This window comes from Propithecus coquereli, unplaced genomic scaffold, assembly GCF_000956105.1.
Source record: "Propithecus coquereli isolate 6110/MARCELLA unplaced genomic scaffold, Pcoq_1.0 Scaffold6, whole genome shotgun sequence".
Lineage (NCBI taxonomy): Eukaryota > Metazoa > Chordata > Mammalia > Primates > Indriidae > Propithecus > Propithecus coquereli.
In genome coordinates, this window is record NW_012151951.1 from 13,546,960 (window position 1) to 13,569,873 (window position 22,914).

General features: G+C 45.2%; 1 protein-coding gene across 1 annotated transcript in view; it reads left to right on the top strand.

Annotated features, from left to right (window-relative positions):
• HTR3B (5-hydroxytryptamine (serotonin) receptor 3B, ionotropic) overlaps positions 1 to 16,450 on the top strand; it is a 46,406-nt gene extending 29,956 nt beyond the window's left edge. Inside the window, exons 3-9 of the mRNA XM_012659188.1 lie at positions 4,588 to 4,632; positions 4,971 to 5,080; positions 5,499 to 5,668; positions 6,178 to 6,335; positions 15,038 to 15,248; positions 15,375 to 15,557; positions 16,215 to 16,450. Of these exons, the coding sequence (XP_012514642.1) occupies positions 4,588 to 4,632; positions 4,971 to 5,080; positions 5,499 to 5,668; positions 6,178 to 6,335; positions 15,038 to 15,248; positions 15,375 to 15,557; positions 16,215 to 16,450 (1,113 nt within the window). The remainder of the gene's footprint in view (positions 1 to 4,587; positions 4,633 to 4,970; positions 5,081 to 5,498; positions 5,669 to 6,177; positions 6,336 to 15,037; positions 15,249 to 15,374; positions 15,558 to 16,214) is intronic.
• Positions 16,451 to 22,914: the final 6,464 nt, after the last annotated feature.

Here is a 22,914-nt window from a genome sequence, read left to right on the forward strand (position 1 = left end):
AGAATTCTTTAATAGTATGTATCAGCCTTCTTACTTATGAATTCCCTGGACATGTCTTCAAAAATGGTTTCTCTTTTCTGTATTAATGCATTTTTTAAAATAGCAGCCTTATTGAGATTCAATTTAACCACGAAATTCACCCATTTAAAGTATGTAATTCTGTGGTTTTTAGTACATTCACACAGTTGTGCAACCATCTTCACTATCTAATTTCAGAACATCTCGTCACCTCAGAAAGAAATCCTATACCCATTAACAGTCACACCCCACATTCCACGCCTACCAGCCATAGGCAAACACTGATCTACTTTTTGTTCCTATAGATCTGCGTATTCTAGACATATCATATAAATGGAATCATTCGATAAATGGCCTCTTATGACCGACTTCTTTTACTTAGCATGTTTTCAAGGTTCATACATGTTGTCGCATGTATTCGTATTTCTGATTTTTTTTTCAAGACAGTATATACATTTTTATTTAGCCTTTCGGTTTACAACATGAGGTAAAAGGAAAATGCTCTCCTTGATCAATATTTTACACAGCTGTAGTAAAATATTTGACTTTAGGAATTTATAAGAGATTATATTTCTCAAAAATTGGGGCCAAGTAACAAGTTTTAACTTAACTCCTTGAATTTTCCAGTTGACTCTTCCCTTATAATAATAGTAACAAGCTCTAATTAGTAACATAAATTTCTCCAAGGCCAAGTTTTATCATTGCTGATGTCTTTAGATCTGAATCACTGCTATTTCAATCAGTATCCAGTAATTCCACATCAAAAATGAGTTTTGCATTTGGTGGAATTTTGGCATCAGCCTGCCCCTTCTTTCCATGAACGCATTCTGCTTCAGTCTGCAGTCCACCCTTTTCTCCCTTACTCATCATCAGGGTGCTTCATCCCACCCTCTGACAACTTTGCCTACTCCAACCTTAAAACTTACAGGCGTGGTATTTTTCTTCTTCTTTGAACTTCTTTGAATATTGGTATCAAAAACAGTCCCATCCTGTAGCGTCCCTGTATACCAGCGGTGAACAATATCCCTCTTTTGGGGAAATTGGTCTTATTTCTCTTTTGTAGAACAGATTTTGTAATTTTGGTGGACCCTCATCCAGAGTCTCTTCAAACGTGGTTTCTTTGGGTTTATCTTCCTCAAATTTCACATTTTCCCTTATTTAGACACTTCACTTATAATTTCGGTACCCTTGAAACGCTTAGTTTAAAAAAGATGGTTATAGGCTGTAATTAAATGGTCCTTGTTAGCTGAATCGGCCACATTTTTAATGTTTCCTAACAATTTATGTCCTGCAAGAAATGAATGGGAACCGTGGTCCTGCAGAAACTTGATAATGTCCTTCCTGGGCAGCTGGTCACTGTGCAGCTGCTCCACGGTCCACACCGCTGTGACACAGCCCCCGCCACCTTCCCCTGCTGCCTCCGCTTTACTGTGTATTCGTATTTCATTTTTTTTATTGCTGAATAATATTTGATTACATGGACATATATGGATATTGCATATTTTGTTTACTCGTCCAGCAGTTGATGGGTTATTTCCGCTTTTTGACTATCGTGAGAAATGCTACCATGAACTTTCTCAGACAGGTTTTTTTGTGTGGATTTATGTTTTCAATTCTCTTGTTTATACACTTAGGAGTGGAATTGCTGTGCTATGTGGTAACTGTATGTTTTACCTTTCGAGGAACTACTAGACTGTTTTCCAAAGTGGCTGAATCACTTAAGAATCCAACCAACAAAGTTTGAGGGCTCCACTTCCTCTATGTTGTTGTCAACACTTGTTATTTTCCGTCTTTTTTTATTGTAGCTATTCTAGTGGGGATGCAGTGGTATCTCATTGTTGTTTTGATCTGCATTTGCCTGGTAACTAGTGATGTCAAGCATCTTTTCATGTGCTTATTGGCCATTTTTATATCTCCTTAGGAGAAATACATATTCAAGTTCTTCACCCATTTTTTACTATTATTTTTACTTGTGGTAAAATACACATAACATAAAATCTATCATCTTAACTGTTTTTAAGTATACAGTTCAATGGCATTAAGTACATTCACATTCTTGTGCTACCATCACCACCATCCATTTTCCAGAACTCCTTTCATCTTGCAAAACTGAAATTCTGTACTCTTTAAACAATAACTTCCCACTTCCTCTTCCCCTGGCCCCTGACAGACGCCATTTTACTTTTTGTCTGCATGAATTTCACTATTCTAGGTACCTCATAGAAGTGGAATCATGCAATATTTGTCCCTTTATGACTGGCTTATTCCACTTAGTATGATGTCCTCAAGGTTCATCCATGTCACAGCATGTGTCAAGATTTACTTCCTTTCTAAGGTTGAATAGTATTTCAATTTGTGTATATACCACATTTTTTTTTTTTTTTATTTGAGACAGTCTCACTCTGTTGCCAGGGCTAGAGTGCCGTGGCGTCAGCCTAGCTCACAGCAAACTCAAACTCCTGGGCTCAAGCAATCCTACTGCCTCAGGGAGTACAGGCATGTGCCACCATACCCAGCTAATTTTTTCTATATATATGTATATATTTAGTTGTCCAGATTTCTTTCTATTTTTTTTTTTTTTTTTAGTAGAGATGAGGTCTCGCTCTTGCTCAGGCTGGTCTCGAACTCCTGAGCTCAAACGATCCTCCCACCTCGGCCTCCCAGAGTGCTAGGATTACAGGCGTGAGCCACCGTGCCTGGCCTATATACCACATTTTGTTTATCTATTCATTTGTCAGTGGACACTGGGTTACTTCCACCTCTGGCCATTGTGAATAATGCTGTGAACCTGGGTGTACACTTATGTGTCCAAGTCCCTGCTTTCAGTTCTTTTGGGTATATACCCAGAAGTGGAGTGCCGGGTCATATAGTAATTCTCTTTTTAATTTTTTAAGACAATGCCATGCTTTTTTCCACAGCACCTGCGCCATTTTACATTCCCACCAACAGTGCACAGGGGTTCCATTTTCTCCACATCCTCACGAACACTTGTTATTTTCTGCTTTTTAAAAAATAGTAGCCATCCTAATGAGTGTGAGGTGGTGTCTCATCGTGGTTGTGATGATTTGCATTTCCCCAATGATTAGTGATTGTATTAGAAAGCTCAGGCTGCCATAGCAAATACCACAGACTGGGCAGCTTAAATAACAGATATTTATTTCTCACAGTTCTGGAGACTGGGAGTCCAAGATCAAGGTTCTGGCTGATTTGGTCCTTGGCGAGGGCCCTTTTTCTGGCTTGCAGATGGTTACCGTCTCACTGTCCCCTCACATGGTGGAGACAGAGATTTTTCTCTCTTCCTCTTCTTATAAGGTCACTAATACTGTCGGATTAGAGTCCTATCTCCGTGACCTCATTTAACCTTCATTACCTCTTAAAAGCCCTATCTCCAAATATGGAAATATTCAGGGTTAGGACTTCAACATATGAATTTTTGGGGGGACACAATTTGGCTCATAGCAGCGATGTTGAGTATATGTTCATGTGCTTATTGGCCATTCGTGTATCTATCTTGGAGAGATGTCTATTCAAGTTCCTTGCCCATTTCTAAACAGGGCTGTTTGTTTTTCATTGTTGTTGAATTGTAGAAGTTCTTTAGATTCTGGATATAAGCCCCCTATCAGATATATGATTTGCAAATTCTCCCATTCTGTGGGCTGTCATTTCATTTCTTGATGATGTTCTTTAAAGCACAAAAGTTTTTAATTTTGACGAAGGCCTATTTATTTTTTCTTTTGTTGCTTGTGCTTTTGTTTTCATATCTAAGAAACCATTGCATAATTCAAAGCCATGAAGATTTACTCCTATGTTTTCTTCTAAAAGTTTTATAGTTTTAGTTCTTACATTTGGGTTTATGATTCATTTTGAGTTAATGTTTATATATAGTGTGAGATATCCCTTTTCTTTTAATTCCAAAGAACATCACAGTTTTAAAATGTTCCTTACTAGATCAAATATGAAAAAATTGCTAAGGAGGAGTTTTTAAATTGCTGTTTGGGGAGGTCTTTTAAAAAATCACTGACTCATTGCAGACATGGGAAATCACATCCATTATATCATTTAAAATATGCCTCATTTATAATAAACTCATTCAGTCTGTTTTATAAGCAGAGAAAGCCAAACATAGGGTAACTTACTTAACAGGAATGGCTGCCAATAACAGTTGAGATAATACTCACTGAAAGATTATGAATGATATCTTGATTACAAATAAAAGCATGGTCTCATCTTTTTACCTCAGAATAGGTAGTCTGAGACTACCTATCATTTTTTAGTCTGATTAATGGTGGAGTAACTAAAGTGGGAAAGAGATTAGCAAATCATTCAAGATGTCAAGTATAGTCAAAGTGCCATTTTGTCAGAGATAATTTAGTAAATCTCATAGCAACAGGTGTGCATTAGTAATAGGGACTGAGATTACCCAGGTATTGAAGAGTCTAGGTAATGTTTTAAAAATCTGCATTCTTTGGTGAGATTTGATTTTCTTCCTCTGAATTGTCATATTGTTGAATTGGCCTTTGATTTATTGACATTCTCAGATTTGGTGTGGATTTTCTTTTTGCCTTGCAGGATGCAAAGAATCAAATATTAAAGACAAGTGTATGGTACCGTGAGGTAAATGATTATGTTTCTATGCATGCTGGACTCCTGATCCGGATCTACTGCAAAATGTGATTATTCTAAGGAATAGAATTACTAGAATAGTATTATCTTTGTGTTTATAGATCCTTAGATCTGCAGTAGACCTTATTTATTAGAATGCATGTAAAATGTACAGCCCTGGTTTCTGATTGGGGCTACCATCTTTACGATTGGATGGGAAGTTCTTTCCCCTACTGGATAATACCAAGGGGCTGATAAATTGAATTATTAACTCAAATATCTCCTTAACTCTTTAGTGAGGTCAACATTGCCCCATTTTGATAAATTTCCTTTTTGGCTACTCCTAACAGGTTTGGAATGATGAGTTTTTAACCTGGAACTCCAGCATGTTCGATGAGATTAGAGAGATCTCCCTACCTCTAAATGACATCTGGGCCCCTGATATCGTCATTAATGAGTTGTAAGTGTGCTGGTGTGTATCTCTGGAATTTAGATTAATTAGAATATTCAGGTCAGTGGCTGCTTGCTTTTAGTCGGTATTGCTGTTTTGTTTCCTAACTTGGAGAGGTGCATATTGTTGGGAATATTCAGGTTAGAAGTACCCCGAGTCGATGTCATTTAAGATACAGATATGATTACTAATGCCTGAGGTTACTCATTATGTCTGTGTTGTAACAGTAGCAAATGAGTTAAGAGGCTGTCACTACTGAGCCCATCTTTGCCAGAGTGAATCATCTTGTGGGAAATGTGCTTCTGTCTTTGCAATGCTAGGCTGGCCCTGGGTCTCACGGTCAGTACTATCTCATCATCAGTCTGTCTATGTTTAGAAATGACTGAAGCCCTCTCTATAACAAAATGTTCTGTTGTGTTTTGTATAGTGTGGACACTGAAAGATCCCCTGACCTTCCCTATGTTTATGTGAACTCATCTGGGACCATTAAGAACTCTAAGCCCATCCAGGTGGTCTCTGCATGCGGTTTAGAGACATACGCTTTTCCATTTGATATACAGAATTGCAGCCTAACCTTCAATAGCATTTTGCACACAGGTAAACCATGAGAGATACAGTCCCCTGATTGGAAAAACATACCTATGCTAGGTTGGCACACGTAGTGACCTTACATTGTATCATGCCTCAGATCTATTTTATTCCTGCACGTAAGTGACTATTTCAAAATCTAAATCTCTTCTTGCAGTTTTTTGGCTGCATGATGATGCAGTATGGCTGCAGTATGATGTCATAGCCCAAGCTGTTGATTTGGAAATACAATATTAAGCTTCCATTGCCACTGAGAACATCATAGAAGTCACAGGGCAAGCCCCATCATTCTCTGGAGAACAGACTCCATATCCTAAATTCACAGTTTTTTTTTTTAATTTTATTAATGATTAGAAAGATTTTATTTCCCACCTCCACACCCTAATTCAAATAAGGCCAGTGAGATAGTGCATGCGGGGGCAGGGGAAACAGGAAGGATTCGAATTGGGAGTTGGAAAAGTGGGTTGGTGTTGGCATCTCTTTCTCTCGGGGAAGTCAACTGTTTCTGTTGTTTTCAGTGGAAGATGTAGACCTGGCCTTCCTGAGGAGCAGAGAAGACATTATGCATGACAAAAAGATGTTTTTGAATGACAGTGAGTGGGAACTTCTTTCTGTGTCCTCAGCGTACAGCATCCTGCAGAGCAGCGCGGGAGATTTTGCACAGATTCAGTTTAACGTAGGTTTTTCTCCTTCCTGTCTCTGCTGCCTACCTCTCTATGGTCTTTGCCTTCTCTGCTGGGCTGAGGAATCTCTGCTCCATTGCATACTCTCATTCGTTATCACCCAAAAACAGCTGGTTTAGACGGCTCTGGACATCCGCCTGCATTCCAGCATTTCAGAGACCAGAGGTTCAGTGAGAGATCCTGGGCTCCTGCCAAAGATGTTACACAAACCACTATAGAGAGGATGGTGTTCAGGCACCAGAGACCTGAACCATCCCCCTGCAGCAGGAATCCTCAGACCTTTCAACACCTACTAACATTATCACTTCTAATTGCTACCGAGAAAAAACACAAACAAACCCACATACAATAACAACAAAAAAAACTTGGGAAGACTGTCTCATCAACATTATTAATATTTCCTGTTTTCCATTGAGTAATTATCAATTAATTCCAGATGCAGATGCATAAAATGCATAAAATGCATATTATTAACTTGAATATCAATAAGTCACCTGTAGGATCCTCAGAGACCACTGGTGGCTTCTGAATCAGAGGGAACAACTACCCCAAAAAGCCATCATGAGAACACACACTCTTCCAATGCACCCCTGGAAACACCCTTGGCTGCGTTGCTCACAGGGAAATTTGTCCAGTTGGGGGTCAGGGGGGCAGTGGGATGCAGAACAGTGAAGATTGCTGCCTTGTGCACCAGAGACAGCCGTTCTCCCTTCTCTGGTCCTTCTGGCAAACCGTTTTGACATGTGGTCTGCAGCGAGTTCACACAAGCAGTAGATTCACATTGTTAGCGTGCAGCAGTGTGCCCCTCTGTTCTGCACAAAGTCAGCTGGCGGTGCTGGTTGTGAGAGCAGGGTGGTCCTTCATGGAGCCAACTAATGGATCCAGTTGAAAACAGAGATGACAGGCAGGTCAGGGTGGCACACAAGATGAATTTTCCTAGAAACAAAGCTTTGGAATAAGAAGGAAAATTTAGACTAGGCTAAGGTGCTATGGTACAATTGGATATGCTAAGGGTTGGTGGTGCAATAAACTGTTATTGAGGGCATAGATGTCCCTCCATTGGTTAAATTGGGGCCTTTTAGACACAGCTGTGGTTTAAGCCTGACTAATGTGTAACACTGGCTAGCAGCTAATTGCAACTCATACCTTCCTAGCGGTGGGCTTTGGGTCCTTGCCTAGAATTGTGCTTGGTTTTAAGCAAAGCTTGCATTGTGGCCTGTTTGTCCACTTTTCTTAGTGAGGGAAAGGGAAGGAAAAAAAAAGAAAGCTTTTTTTTTTTTTTAATTTCAATGAGTTTCTTGGCTAAGAGTAAACACCTCATTAATTTTAAAGATATCAGCCCACAAACATTATTAATGCAGCCCGAATAATGGAGAGCATTAAAGGGAAATGTGAAGGAGTAGCACGTGCAAGGTGGAACACAGTCACCTACCAAGCGCTCCGGAGAATGCTGCACACACCATTACCTACACTGCACGCAGGAGCCAAACAGAGGCAAGAGATGGGGCAGGTAGACAGGAGTGCGTGCTTGTGTGTGCGAACACACACACACACACACTCCACAGAGCAGCCATTATTGATAATTCCATATCACCCTTCACCCTGAATATTAATTTGTCTTCTCAATAGCAGCTGAAGGTTTTCTATATATTACCTCCATTTCAAATATGATGAGCAGAGATGGTAAAAGGTTGTTTAATGAAGGGGAGGCGTCCCTGGATCTCAGAACCACGGTCAGTTCCTTTGCTGTCATCACGGCCATGCTTCCTCCCTGTCTGCAGTGTTGGCATACAGGAGGAAGGCAACGATTCGATTTCACACTCTCAGAGCTCTGCCCTGGGTCTCTTTGCCCCAGGGCTAAGGTAGGTTCTCTAGCAGGGATGGCTCCCACCCTTGTCCTCAGGAACAGAGGAGGGAAAGAATCCTGAGCTTCACAGATCATATTTAGTAGGGAGCCAGACTAAGGAGCAACTCTGCAGCTTTAGAAGGACAAAGTAGACTCGGTGACTATCACAGGTCTCTGTCTCAGCCTTGCTCAGCTACCATGCCTCTCTGTGCACTGAGCCTAGGCTTGTTGTGTTCTCTTGCTCCGCACCAGATATCCCACTCTGAATCTAGCAACTGAGGCACCCAGGTGTCCTTCAACAGCCGTTGGCCAGTGATGTGACATTCAGAGCCCAGCTCCACACCAACCTTGGGCCTGCCAAGGTCCTGACAGCAAAGGGCCATCTCCTCTTAATCTAATCACCAGCCATGTTTCCATCTAGGCTGCCCAGCAGGAGGTTGGGGACAGGGGAGGCAGACAGGAGAGGCAATGATCTAGTCTAAATTCATCATTACCCTGGCCTGACATCCGCTGCTGCCATTTATACTAAATCAAGTGCTCCGGATGCCCCTCGAGGGGCACATCCAGCTAATGTGCAATCATGGCTGCTGGCTCTGGGACACGTATTGTTTATCAGAAGGCACCACTGATGCACTGGAGTCGGACTATGTTTCATAGGGGGCCCGGAGCACAGGCACTTCTGCCTACAAGGATGTCTGTGCGCAGCCTGGGACGCGATCCAGCAGCCATGGCAGGGGAAGTTTCCTCCAACACATTATCGGAGGTGTTGGTTCCCAAAAACAGCAGGGTGAGCATTCGATTTCTGTGTGGCAGTGTTTTTTTTGTTAAAAAAAAAGAATGAGGGTAGAAGTGGGAGGAGGTAGAAATAAAATTTAGGAACTCGTGTTAGATGGAAAAGGGTGGACAGCTGTGGGAACTAAACCGAGCCCAACCACAGACAGCCTCACACTGAGCAAAGTGTTCATTCGGGCAGGAGTTGGGGCACCCACAGGGTACTCCTAGGAACATTCAAAAGGGCATTTGGGAAAGAAAGATGCTTCATTTATCCTCTTTTTCTGTCATAACTTTCCTTTCTAGATTAGGGTAATTTTGTTGAGATACCCATTGAATGCAGCTCATAAACTCGATAGAAGCTCCTTCTAAACACCGTTAGATCATATGGGGAGAGAGAGAGAGAGAATTTAGAGCCCTAGAAATCCTTCCAGGGTCACTCAAGGGATTTGGGAAATCCTGGATTTTCTGTTAGTCCAGCCCAATTCAGAGCCCAGATCCAAGAAACTCTCACTCTGGTGCAAGAATCTTACTTAAATGGCAGCAACCTTCCCATTCTTTCTGAGTTGGGAATGTCGGGAGGGGTTTGGGAGAGGAGGAAAATGGGCTTCTGTATGAAGCGTGAGTCTGGGCGTCAAAATTCCAACTATGTCATAAAGACGGTCATGCAAAATTGAGTACTGGTGGGGTCTACCATCAAGGAGGCAATTAGAGGCTAACCTTGGGGCCTATTCCATCTCCAAGGAGCTCTCCACACACACATTCTGAATTAGATTGATCTCTTTCATTAACATCAATAGGCTCCAAATACCTTTGTGTACTTATTATTACCTGGCTTTAATGGATAATGAAATTGTGGCATAATATTGCTAACACCTGAAGGGTGTCTAATGGGGAACACGGACTGAAACTAAAGTGCTTTTTCTTCCCTTTCTGTGGAATTTAAAGGCACCAGCTCCTTTAGTCCATTAGAAGTGATGGGCTCTGGGTAGGGGCAGTTTTGCAGAGAGCAGTGTCTCACTGAGCTGGTGACATACCTTCCCCCAGTAGAAGTAGGGGTTACTGCTTCTGGCACAATCTGAAGAGACGTAGCCCTCAGAAAGACTGACCTCAGTAGGATAGCCCCCATTTGGGCTAATGGAATGTGTAGACACTTCCATTCCATTGGAACTAAAAGTAGCATTATCACCAGACGCCAATACAACTCAGCGAACATCATTCGAGCCCTTATCATGTGCCAGGCTCAATGGTAAACACTTAGGACATAAAGATGAATAAAACAAGGCTCCTGTTGCCTATCATGGACCTGTGCCCAGGAAGACATAATATTAATAACGGCAACCACAAAATTGAGCACTTCCTCTATGCCAGGCACCCTTTTAAGAGTTTGCACATGTACTTCTCACATCTCTAGGAGGTGAGTACTCTAAGTATCTACATTTCTACAAACAGATGACTTGAGTGGGGAAGTTAAGTAACTTACCAGAGGTGGCAAGGTGACTGGGGGAGGCTGGACCGGAACCCAGGCAATCAGACTCCAGAAACTATGTGTATGACCCTATATCATGCTGACACACAACTAAATGTAGTGTAGTATATTCCAGTCCATTCTTTGCCGTCCACCCACTGTGCATTACTGGGCAAGTCACCTGTATTAATTTCACAAGGCTGCGGTAACAAAGTACCCCAAATTGGTTAGCTTAAAGCAACCAGCAATGTATTCTCTCACAGTTCTGGAGGCTGGAATTCTGACATCAAGATGTTGGCAGGGTTGGTTCCTTCTGGGCACTCTGAGGGAGAATCTGTTCCATGCCTCTCTCCTAGCTTCTGGTGGTTGCCAGCAGTCCCTACCATTCCTTGGCTTGTAAATGCATCACTTCAACTCTGCCTCCATCTTCACATGGCATTCATTTTGTGTGTGTCTTCTCCTCTTCTTATGAGAACACCAGTCATATTGGATTTAGGACCCATCCTAATTACATCTTCAATGATCTCATTTCCAAATTAGGTTGGAATTCGGAGGTTCCAGAAAGGACATGAATTCTTGGGGGCACTATTCAAAACTAGTCTGCCACCCTCTGGCCTCCCAAAATTCACTTCTGCCTCACATGCAAAATACATTCACCCCATCCCAACACCCCCCAAGTTTCAACCCAGCATCAACTCTAAGTACAAAGTATCATCTAAATATTAATATAAGCTCAAAAAGTCCCAAATCTCATTGTTCAGTCATCTATATAAGGTGTGGACTCTATGGTCCATTCTGGGGCAAAATTCCTCTCCGCCCACAGACTTGTGAAACATCAGAGCATCAGAGTCTTGTTCCTGATTCCATGCGATGGGGGTAAGGGCAGGGACCTGTTCTACTATAAGCGGTACCAACTCCAGTATTTAGGATAGTGCCTGACAACCTGTTAAATCTCAGTTAGTGTTTGTGGAATAAAGGGCTCTGAGGCTCAAATGAGATAATGAAAACGAAATTTCTGAAAGCTAAGTGATAAAATTAGAGTTTCTTTAGGCTGCAGTAGGCTTTTAGAGAAAATTAGTCTAGTCCTTAGGTAACATTGCCCCTAAATAAACCTAAAGAAAAAGGTGGATTCTGGCCGGGCGCGGTGGCTCACGCCTGTAATCCTAGCTCTCTGGGAGGCCGAGGCGGGCGGATTGTTTGAGCTCAGGAGTTCGAGACCAGCCTGAGCAAGAGCGAGACCCCCGTCTCTACTAAAAATACAAAGAAATTAATCGGACAACTAAAAATATATATAAAAAATTAGCCAGGCATGGTGGCACATGCCTGTAGTCCCAGCTACTCGGGAGGCTGAGGCAGAAGGATTGCTTGAGCCCAGGAGTTTGAGGTTGCTGTGAGCTAGGCTGACGCCACAGCACTCACTCTAGCCTGGGCAACAAAGCAAGACTCTGTCTCAAAAAAAAAAAAAAAAAAAGGGGGGATTCTTTGTTCTGGAAGAAAACTAAAACTTTAGGTACTGTTTGATCTGTGTTAGGAGTGGGAACACCCTTGCTAAAGGCAGGAGAATGGATGAGATGGTTTTGGAAGGCCTATTTAGCTTTACAATTCTATGAACCAAATGAAGACAGGAGATTACTTTGCTTTATATCACAGCAGAAGCTAATTATCCATCCTTGTATCAATGTCTTTCTCCTATAATTTCATCTACTGTTGATATCCAGTAAGGAATATCCTTCTGGATGTTGGCTACATAATGTGTGGGTCTTAGTGAAAAGAGAAAATGCAGGGCCCATTGTTCAAAAATTATTAAGAATTTCAAAACGGTGCCCCTGGAGCATTAAACCGAGTGCAGAGCCCTTCCAAGGGCAGGCCCCGTGTGACTGCATACCTGTGAAGCCTACCACTTCCTAACTTTTTAGCTCTTCCTATACCTCTTCCTCAGCTGACACCTTGGGGAACTTGTGCTCTGATAAAACTGCACTCTCCCCTAAATCAGGGACCTCAAGGGGCCTCACTGCCCTTCTCTAACTCAGGCTCAGACTTACATTCACTGCCTATGCCAGCCTCTGGTTGGAAAAGAATCATCTCAGCTTGTGCTCTTTACATAGGAACTTTACTTAAAGAACACAACAGCTCATCTCAGTTGTACCCAAGATGTTTGGCAAGGAAAAAGTAAACGGCTTTTTAAAAGAGGGGGGAAATCGAGGGATGGAGAGGTTGGCTATGTCACCCAGGATCACCTTAAACTAGCACATACAGACACTTGGGATGGATTGGTTCTGAAACTCTGTTCCCCAGACTTTAAGTCTGGGCTCTTTCTACTAACCAACATGTCTACTTGTTCTTTTCTTTAGGTAATATTCTTATAGTTTTCTTCCCCTTTATGTAGTATCTGCCGTGAAGTCTCTAAGGGGTTTCCCATTTCTACCCTCCAGAAACAGCAGGCTTGGTCCCCATTTCCCCTGAGGCCAAATCACCAATAGCCCAGGCTGGGTCACAACACAACACCTCCATGGACTCTGACTCTTGGCTTCCTTTTCCCTGCCCCCACCTAGCCATAGCTATCTCAGTCACAGCACAATGGCAGGAGCTACAAGGGTGCAGGTTGATGACAGTTAATTTTGTTGTTGTTTTTCTGTTGTCTGCACTTTGTTAGAATGTGTTTTAACCAAATTGTTGCAAAGCAGTGAGCATTTCTCTGGTTTAGATATTTGCAGCCAATTATGTTTAATGTGAAAGACAACAGCCAGATTACAATCCACCACACAGCTCTGGCCTGCCAAGCTCCACCAAGCTGGGATGTGCTCCCAGGCCCAATGGCTGGGGAGCCCCCACTCTAATCAGCAAGGTGACGCCCCCAGCCAAGCTCTTCCCCTGCCACCTCCTGCTCCATCTCTGGCCTCCGCCCTTCATCTCTTCCTCGACTTGTTTCTTTGTGATTCTCCTCTAGAGTGGGAGATGGGGCTGACGGAGAAGAACCTTGCACTTAACTCAGAGGTCTGGTCAGATCAAGAGTCATGGCTATGCTATGGTGAGGAAGAGCCCTGGAATTGGAATCAGAAGGTGTGGGGGCACATCCCAGCTCTGCCATTTACTGGGCATACTCACTGGAGGGGGCTGAGCTTTAATTTTGGAAATCTATAAAGTCGAGGATATTACCCACCAACAAATTTACAGTAAGGATTAAACAAATCACATAGTATGTGCAAAAGCATCTACCATGTTATCTAACATGCAGAGAACATTCCATTATTTGGTGAGTCAGAGATGGGAGTTTTCAAGCATTATTTTTGTCCAAATCTAACAGCAAAGGGCCCAGAATGTTCATCTATTTAACAAACATTTATTGAATACTCACTACAAGATCTTATTTTTGGCCCCATGGGGGATTGTCACCATCCCAGAGATGGGATGGGATGAGAGTCCCCAGTCTAGTGGGGGCGGCAGGCCTGCCATTCCCTGCTTTCCTTTAGGAAGTATGAGAATAGAGTATGTGTTTATTAAAGACACTTCCCATTACCATCCCAAAGATGCTGGGTATAAAAACCAGCAATAGTAATAGTAATTTTATGAGACTCAAATTCCAGGCTACAAAAGCTGCTCCCCCACTCTGCATGCAGCACAGTGCAGGCCAGCTGGGGAGCTTCAGGTGGCCCCACAGAGACCCACTTCCCCCGTCTCCTTCCTGTCTGTGCTCCTGCAGCCTGAGCCGTGGCCTGCAGAGATGGGATCCCTGGTCATGTTTGGCCAATGGGGTGGGGGGAACAGTGGCAGGAGATTGGAGGGAGGGAGGAGATTGAGTGGGGTACTTAACCTCTCTCTTTTCCTCGCAGCAGAGTCACTGCCAGGCTGGCTGCGTCTCAGAGGAAGCCACAGCTCCTGTCTGGCAGTCTCTCCGCACAGCTTCCTCTCTCCTGGTGTCTGGTCACCACGTTAGCCCTTGGCCCCTTCAGGCCTGAGGGTGGTAACAGCTCACATAGTCCCCCAGAGCCCTGGGGCACCGCCCTGCCCCTTGTGAATGCCCTCTACCTGCCCACGCCTTGCAAGTAGTTTCTCTGTTGAGCCCTCTTTGACTCTCCCAATTTAATTGTGCTATTTGCTCCTTCCCAGTCTCTGATAGACACACAGGTGCTAAGGAGCTCACCATCCAAGTAGGGAAATAGACGAAACCAAAGTAAGTGGTTTAGGAAGGAAGATTTTGATTTTAGAACAGTTTTTTCACTTACCAGCTGTGTGAGTTTAAACAAGTAATTGAACCTCTTTGACCCTCAGTTTCCTTGTTTGGAGATAATAGGACCCAGCCCTTAAAGTGATGAAGATTGAATAAGATAAGCCAGTGCCCGGCACACAGTAAGTGGTCAATAAATGCCAGCTGCTTCTTATTGTAATTATTAATGGTATTACTATTAGCTCTATAAAAAGCTTAAAGGATTCTTTTCTTATTTTCTAAACTACAAAATAACCTCAAACATATTTCTAAGATAAGCTACGTAGACTTTTCACACCATGCAAGAATGTTGGGACTTTGGGGAGCATCCCTGGCTGTGGATTTGGCCAAGCGTCTATCCATTGGCTTAGGTCCTCTTCTCCTCAGAGTCCCTGTCCCTGGCCAGGTGGTGATTCGCAGGCACCCGCTGGTCTACGTGGTGAGCCTGCTGATTCCCAGCGTCCTCCTGATGCTCGTGGACCTGGGGAGCTTCTACCTGCCCCCCGACTGCCGTGCGAGGATCGTGTTCAAGACCAACGTGCTGGTAGGCTATACTGTCTTCAAGGTCAACATGTCTGATGAAGTGCCAAGGAGCGCAGGGAGTGTCCCTCTGATTGGTAAGCAGCCCCGGGGTCACCGGACACCAACCTTACATTACTCCTGTCGAAGGCCTGCTGTTGCATTTCAGACTGGAGGAGCAAGAGGCCCAGACTAACCCCATCTCCTCTGGTCCCTTCTCTCAGGGATCTTCTTCACCGTCTGCATAGCCTTCTTGGTTCTCAGCTTATTTAAGTCCATCCTGCTGGTCAGATTGCTCCACGATGAGCGGCGCAGTGGGCAGGAGTGGCCTCTCTTGTGCCTTCAAGGGGACACGGATGCTGATGGACCTACAGTGGATCCCAGGGCCCAGGATGCTGGGGTCACAGGTTTGTGAAAAGCCTTGAGGTTCCTACCCTGTCTTCCTTGATCACCCTCAAAACTAATTCCCTTGGGTGAAGTACCAGGCATTGTGTTGGACTAAGTGACAAATCTGAAACACCTGCTTCTAAGCCTGGCGCTGCATCTTATGGTACCTCTCTGGAGACTGAAGGCTGCCTCCTGCTGCCTTTCCTGAAAGCCTCATTTGAGCTTGAAGGTCAGACACTCAGTTGCCCTTAGGTTGTTTTAGTTTCCAATAATCTAAAGTGACTGAGCCGTTGACTCCAGAATAGTGAGGTGCTGGCGTGCACATACACACACATGGAGTTTGTATACATCTGGGTTCTAGTCGCTTAATGTGAAAAAGTATAAGAATCATCCCAGCCCCTAAAGCTCCTACTGAGTCAACTTGGGCTGACCCCTAGCTCAGAAAATCTCCCAGATGGATCTAGCCTACATACGCTCTACTTCCATGACATAGCTGTGATGTGTTCTCCAAGGCTTCCTCCAGCACAGCCTTGCCTCCCCTAAGCAGGGAGGAAGGGAGACCCCAACCCAAACCCAGCCCACTGCTCAGTTTTGCCCACAACGTTCCTTGAAGGATGAGGCCATCAGCTTCTAGAGAAAGTCCAGGCTCACCTGGGGTGTTTTCCTCCACTATGCAGGGTCCCTGATCTGTGAAGAGCACCAGGCCCAGGCAGGAACCCTGAAGGAAGTCTGGTCTCAGCTTCACTCTATCAACAACCACCTCCGAACTCAGGACCAGGCGCACCAACAGGAGGTTGGGTGGCTGGCCCTCCTGTACCGCCTTGACCGACTGCTCTTCCAAAGCTACCTTGTCATGCTGGGGCTCTACACTGTCACCCTGTGCTCGCTCTGGGCGCTGTGGAGTGGGTTGTGAAGACTTAAATTTATTGGTCTCCATCAAAGTGCTGTCACAGCACTTAGGGGAGATTGGAGGGGGAAGAATGGCAGGTTGAAACACTTGCCTCTTTCTGCTGAGTCCAGGTCTGCGCACCAAATGGGCTGCTGAGTGACCCGGGAATAATGCATTTCTGTTAAAAATGTATCAATAGTATGAGGTGTACAGTAAAAGTAAGCCTTCCTCCTTATCCCAGTCCACTCCCCCAGAATAACCATCGCTAGCAATCTCTTTCAGAAAATCTCTAGGCACATGCATGTATATAGGTATGTTTAAACAATTTTTTTTTTTTTTGAGACAGAGTCTGGCTCTGTTGCCTGGACTAGAGTGAATGCCGTGGCGTCAGCCTAGCTCACAGCAACCTCAAACTCCTGGGCTCAAGCAATCCTTCTGCCTCAGCCTCCCAAGTAGCCCAAGGGACTACAGGCATGCGCCACCATGCCCGGCTAATTTTTTCTATATATTTTTAGTTGTCCGATTAATTTCTTTGTATTTTTAGTAGAGACGGGGGTCTCGCTCTTGTTCAGGCTGGTTTCGAACTCCTGAGCTCAAACAATCCGCCCACCTCGGCCTCCCAGAGTGCTAGGATTACAGGCGTGAGCCACCGCGCCCGGCCAAACAGTTTTGTTTTTTTTTAAGTGTAAGATCACTCTGTCTCCCAGCCCTACCTTGGTCATTTATTCGGTCATTCATTCAACAAAACCTTTCCTGAGTGTCGATGAAGTCCTAAGCATTATGTTAGACACACCAGAGAACACAAACGAAGTCAGTTACCGATCATTCTTCATTTGACTTGATTCCTGGGGTCGACGTTGTACCAACCAAAACACAAAATTCCCACCACGTCCGTAACCTTCTGAAGCTCTTGTTCCCACTGTCCCAGCTGAGTCCACTGCCTCCGTCCTCCTCCTGTGCCTCCTTGGCAGGGCGTCACTAAGGGGAGAACTCAGGAGCCAGGGCTTTGAGGCCCAGTTTAGTACAGCACTTAGTGACTGCACACCCTGTGTGACGCACTGAACAGGAGGACAGGCACATCCCATGGTCCCTTGGCTCAAGCAATGGACGATCCACTGTTCCGGTATTAGTCAGTGAGGACTGCCATAATAAAACAATACACACTAGCCAGGCATGGTGGTGCATGCTGTAATCCTAGCTACTCGGGAGGCTGAGGTAGGAGGATCGCTTGAGCCCAGGCGTTCAGGGTTGCAGTCAACTATGATCATGCCACTGCACTCCAGCCTGGGTGACAGAGAGAGAGCCCATCTCATAAATAAATAAATACATACATACGTACATACTACACACTGGGTAGTTTAAACATAGATTAATTTTCTTACCATTCTGGAGGCTGGAAGTCCAAGTTCAAAGTGCCAACAGGGTAGGTATCTTCTGAGACTTCTCTCTTTAGCTTGCAGACTGCTGCCTTCTTGTTATGTCTTCACATGATCTTTCCTCTGTGCATGCACATATCTGTGTCCAAATTTCCTCTTCTTATAAGCACACCGGTCATATTGGATTAGGGCCCTTTTTTAACTTTTTTTTTTTTTGAGACAGGGTCTTACTCTGTCACCTTTAACTCTTGGGCTCAAGTGATCCTCCCAGCTCAGCCTCCTAAGTAGCTGAGACTACAGGCGTGAGCCACTGTGCCAGGTGGATTGAGGCCCGTGCTAATGGCCTCATTTAACCTTAATTATTTCCCTCAAGGCCTTATGTCCAAATACTGTCACATTCTGAAGTACTGGGGTGAGGACTTTGACATATGAATTTTTGGGGAAGGGGAATAAAATCCAGCCCATAATACTCATGTGATTGCGGTGGCTTTGCAAGTTCAGAATCTGCAGGGTGGTTTGGCAGGCTGGAGATCCAGTTTGAGTCCAAAGGTGACAGAATTTCGTCTTTTTCTAGGAAGGTCAGGCTTTTTCTAGTAAGGCCTTCAACTGACTGGATAAGACCCACCCACATTACAGAGGGTAATCTGTTCTACTGGAAGTCTACTGATTTAAATGTTAATCTCATCTGAAAAATACCTTCATACAAACATATAGAAAAATGAGCACATCTCTATACTGTGGCCCAGCCAAGTTGACACGTAAAATTAACCATTGCAGCCCCGATGGCCCCTCAGCTTCCCATCCATGCTCACAGTCACTCATCCAGAATAAGAGAGCCCTGGTCAAGGCACTTGGGTAACTAATTCACTTCTGGCTCGTCTTCTTTAGTAGCCAAATCTATATTGATTAGCCTATCTCACGAATTCCTGTGGCCTCATAATCTGAATCCTAAGATAAGAATTCAAGCTTTCCCCAAAATATCTATCCCTTGTATTTGACTTTCTTTGCTTCTTTCGTTGTTTCCTATTAGAGTCTTCAATCTAGCCAAGCCAACCTCCTTGCCACCCTTCTCAGGAAGCGGTTTATTTCCATCTAAGCCTCTACTTGTATTTGGCGTGTTCTTCTGGGCTTCGCCAATTTGTATTTCAGTTCTGTCCTGGAACCTGCTCAAACAGCCTTCTGCTCCCACTCCCCTGCCTGCCTTGCCCACCTATCACCCTGTTCCTCTCGCCTCCTCTCTACCTTTGGTATCTTTACCTATCCTCTCATTTCCTGTATCCTTCTCCCTGTGAATGTTCCGTGGCCTTGTGTGTGTGTGTGTGTGTGTGTGTGTGTGTGTGTGTGTGTGTGATTTGTCAAGTAGATCACACTGTCCTAGAATAGTTACCTGTGTTTCTGGCTAGTTTATCCCCCATCTACGCCCAGGTCCATGCAGAGTTGTGCCTCGCATGGTACTTCCGCAATAACTATTGCAGAGCTACTCATTCTAGCTCACAGGGATGGTGGACGCATATCTATGTATTTTTCCAGGTCTGAGAGACAAAATCTACCCAAGGTCAGACCCCCAGTCCCTGGGCATCCCTCTGTCCCTCACCCAGAGCAGTCATCAGGAGGTTGGCAGGTAGAGCACAGTGGGCTGGGTGGTAGTCATCGGTCCTAATGCTGTCGACAGAGGACACAAAAGTCCAAAGCTGTTTGCTAGAAACTTTTTCCAGCACTAAAATTGCCTTTAAAAAAAAATCTGTCCCCCTCCATCCCCCTGAAGAAAAAGAATTTAAATTCAAACAGCCTTTACCTGCATCCTCCCTCTCTCATTACCTCCCAGTTAGTGCTCAATGCCAATTGTCCATGAAATTCCACTGCTGCTTTTAATGAAATGAGGAACATAAGAAGTTTGTGAGCAGGAAGTGTCCACACAAACCTCCACCTGTTTCCTCCCTCACTTCCTACTTTCTATTCCAGGCCTCTGCCTTGCTCGACATGCATGTGGGGTCTCGCCTCCATGGTCCCTAGGGCCCCTGAGCTTCCCACCTAAGTTGATTCCAGCTTCCCCTACTTCTTCCTCTGGTTAATAGAGGAGGAAAAAAGGAAAAGTCCTGCATTGAACTCATCACTGTGAGGTCTTCCTCCTTCCCAACTATGTCTTGAAGGAAACACCAGATTAAGAGTCAGGAGTACTGATTTTGGTCCTGGCTCCATCACCGTCTAGCCAGGTGACCTTGAGCTTAACTTCTCTGACTTCAATTTGCTTTCTTCAAAATTGGGGCTGTTTATACTTACTCTACATATATCACAGAGTTAGGAGGATCAAAATGAAGCAATGTATTGGATGGCACTTTCAAAGTAAATAATATATCACAAAATAAAGATAAGACCTGCTTGCTGTCAACAAATGGATTCCAGTCTTGAGTCTTTGGTGTGGGGTCTGATTTCCAGCTACCTCTATCAACATCCAGTTATGGGCTCTGGTTCTCCCTATTGGTACCTTTATTACAGGATCCAAAGGCCAAGGGCTGAAGCCATCACATGTCTCCTTGCAAAGGGACCTGAGTTGGGAGGCTTGGAGGTCACCAAAGGAACTTCCCATTCCTTTCCTATGCAGCTCACCTTTGCTCCATCCCCAGATTACATGGCCAGGTTCCTCATGTCAGCCTCTAAGAAGCAGCCTTCAGGAGTGAAGCCTGACCACCAAGCTAGTCCCCAGTGTGGACTCCCTCTGACTAGTGCCAAGTGGCCCTAATCTCAACTGCAGCCAGGAACCCATTCGAAGCCCCAGGGTCAGGCCTGCATGCTGAAGCAATGACATTGTTAACTACTGACACTACAGACCTCCTCCTGGAACAGTGTCCCTCTGTGGTGGGAGGAATATGGGGTGCCAGCCGCCTTATTTACAGAGCAGCTTGAGCTTAGCCCTCCAAATGTTCATAAATTTCATGATTCCTGTTTCATAAAGGAAGGAAACTGAGGAACAGAGCAAAAATGGGATTCTCCCAGCTGTGACTGCGCCTACCATCTGTTGTTTCCCAGAACTTAAGGTAGTTTCTCCACTCACCAAGAAATCACAGCTCCAGTTCTGGGGGCTTCACCGATGTCTAGAATCACGAGTTGGTTAAGCACAGTCCTGGGCTAGGCAGGCAGCCTTCATCATTAAATCTGAGATGACTTCTGAGTACTGCTCTGATGACCCCCCCGGAGCCTGCGCGGCCTTTTGCATTGCCAATAATCAGGTGGCAAAGGGTCTCTCTTTCCTCCCAAGATACCCCCACCACCTCCTGCAGTTGTCCTAGAAGAGCAGGAGCCGTCACGATAAAGGAAGCTGAGCTCTTCACCTCTTAAACCTCTAAGACACAGCAAGTTTCCCGGGGTCTGACTTGTAGCCTAGATGAGTGAGGACCAGGAAGTAATCGAAAAAATGGCCACAAGGGGCGCCAGAGTGAAACACACCCAGTGGAATTAGTCCTCCTCTCAGCTCAGCCTCCGGCTTCCCAGATCCTCACACTTCTCAGGGGTCTGATTATACAGCTAAAGGCAAGGTTAGTAGAAGTGGGTGGAGTCTACATTTTACCCTACCCTGGCTCTGAGGCTTCTAGAAAACTTCAGAGCTTGGGTTTTGAGGTGATGAGTTCCTCCACCAATTCCTGGCTGCTGGATGGTCACCCCAGGGTGGAGAGCCCAGGAAGTCATAGCCTTCCTCCTTGCAACCCCCTCTGTGTCCCTGAGCCCCACCTCAGTCGAGCTTAGTTTACCCTGTCCTGTTCCCTGGCTCAGACTCCATCTCAGCAGCCGGAACTGCTCAGTCCTGAATTATTTACCTGCCGAGACAGTAAGAGCTTCATAATTAGCTGAGCAGCAGCATGGAGGCTTTTATGAGCAGCCACGCCCCCCACCACATTCCGGTGTCCGTAATTGAAATGACCCACGCCAGTGATTAGATTAGGGGGCTGAAGAAGCCCAGCACGCCACCCCCGGCCCCCTCCCCTGTCCTGTCGGGGAGGTGATGTAGTTAAGTTTGTGCTTCATTTGGCAGAGGCCATAAAGCAGGAATTGCAGCAACACTTTCTGCAGGGGCTGGAAGGCACTGCTGGGCGTGGGCGGGCTCTGTGTCAGGCACAGACTCCAGATCTGAGGGGGAGGGGGCTCCTTGCTCCCCCTTTTCCTCGCCCTCTCTTCCTCTCCCCAAGCCTGTGCTGGGCTCCGAAGACCTGCCCCCTCCATGAGCCTAGCAGGATGGTCAGCCCTCCTCGGTGTCACCGGGGACCAGGGCTGCATGTGGACAGCAGCCATGGATCAGACCCTGCTCCTGGTCACCCTGCCCTTCCTCTGTGGAGAGCTCCATGCTGAGAGCAAGGGAGTCAGGCGCTATTGGCAGTTCTTTTCTCCCCGCCTCAGTCCCATCCTCCTGCCGCCACCTCCCACCACCTGGCCCTTTGAGCACCGAGACTGCGTTAGGCTACACTGTGCAGTAGCTGAAGCTTGTCTATGTTTCCTCTCTTTCCTTCCTCTTCCCCACCCACATCTACCCAGGGACCTATGTTGCCACACTGCCCCAGGACCCCTCCCTGCCGTGCCCCTGCCAAATCTGCCTTCCTGAACGCTGTGCACAAACCGATCAAAATCCTTTCACTTGTGCCAATTCCTGTACAGTCACTTACAATTAATCTATTCTCCAGTACAAATTGGTAAACTGAGTTCATGCCAAATCTTCCATCGAGGGCACATGCATCCTCAGAGAGGCTCAGCAATGTGCCAGGTGTACTCAAAGCCCCAGAGCGGGCATGGCTCCTCTTCCACAGCATTAGTCTGACGCCATAGTGTGTTGCTAGGACGATTATTTATTTTCATATGAAAATGAATACTGACACATTTTGGTGAAGACTAATTTAGAAAATTTAGAGTAAAACATTAGAGGCAAAACTTTAGATTTTATGGAAGGGGAGGCCTCTTTGGCTCTGACCCTGCTATTAAAATTTAGCGTGTTAATAGGACATTTCAGGGACAGGGAGGCCAGCAGATGAGGACACGATTGCCAGAAAAACTAGTTTGTTACTCGCAGTACACTGCACCATGAGGGAGGGGTGCACACCAGGAAACACCGAGGTGGATCGTTGTGGA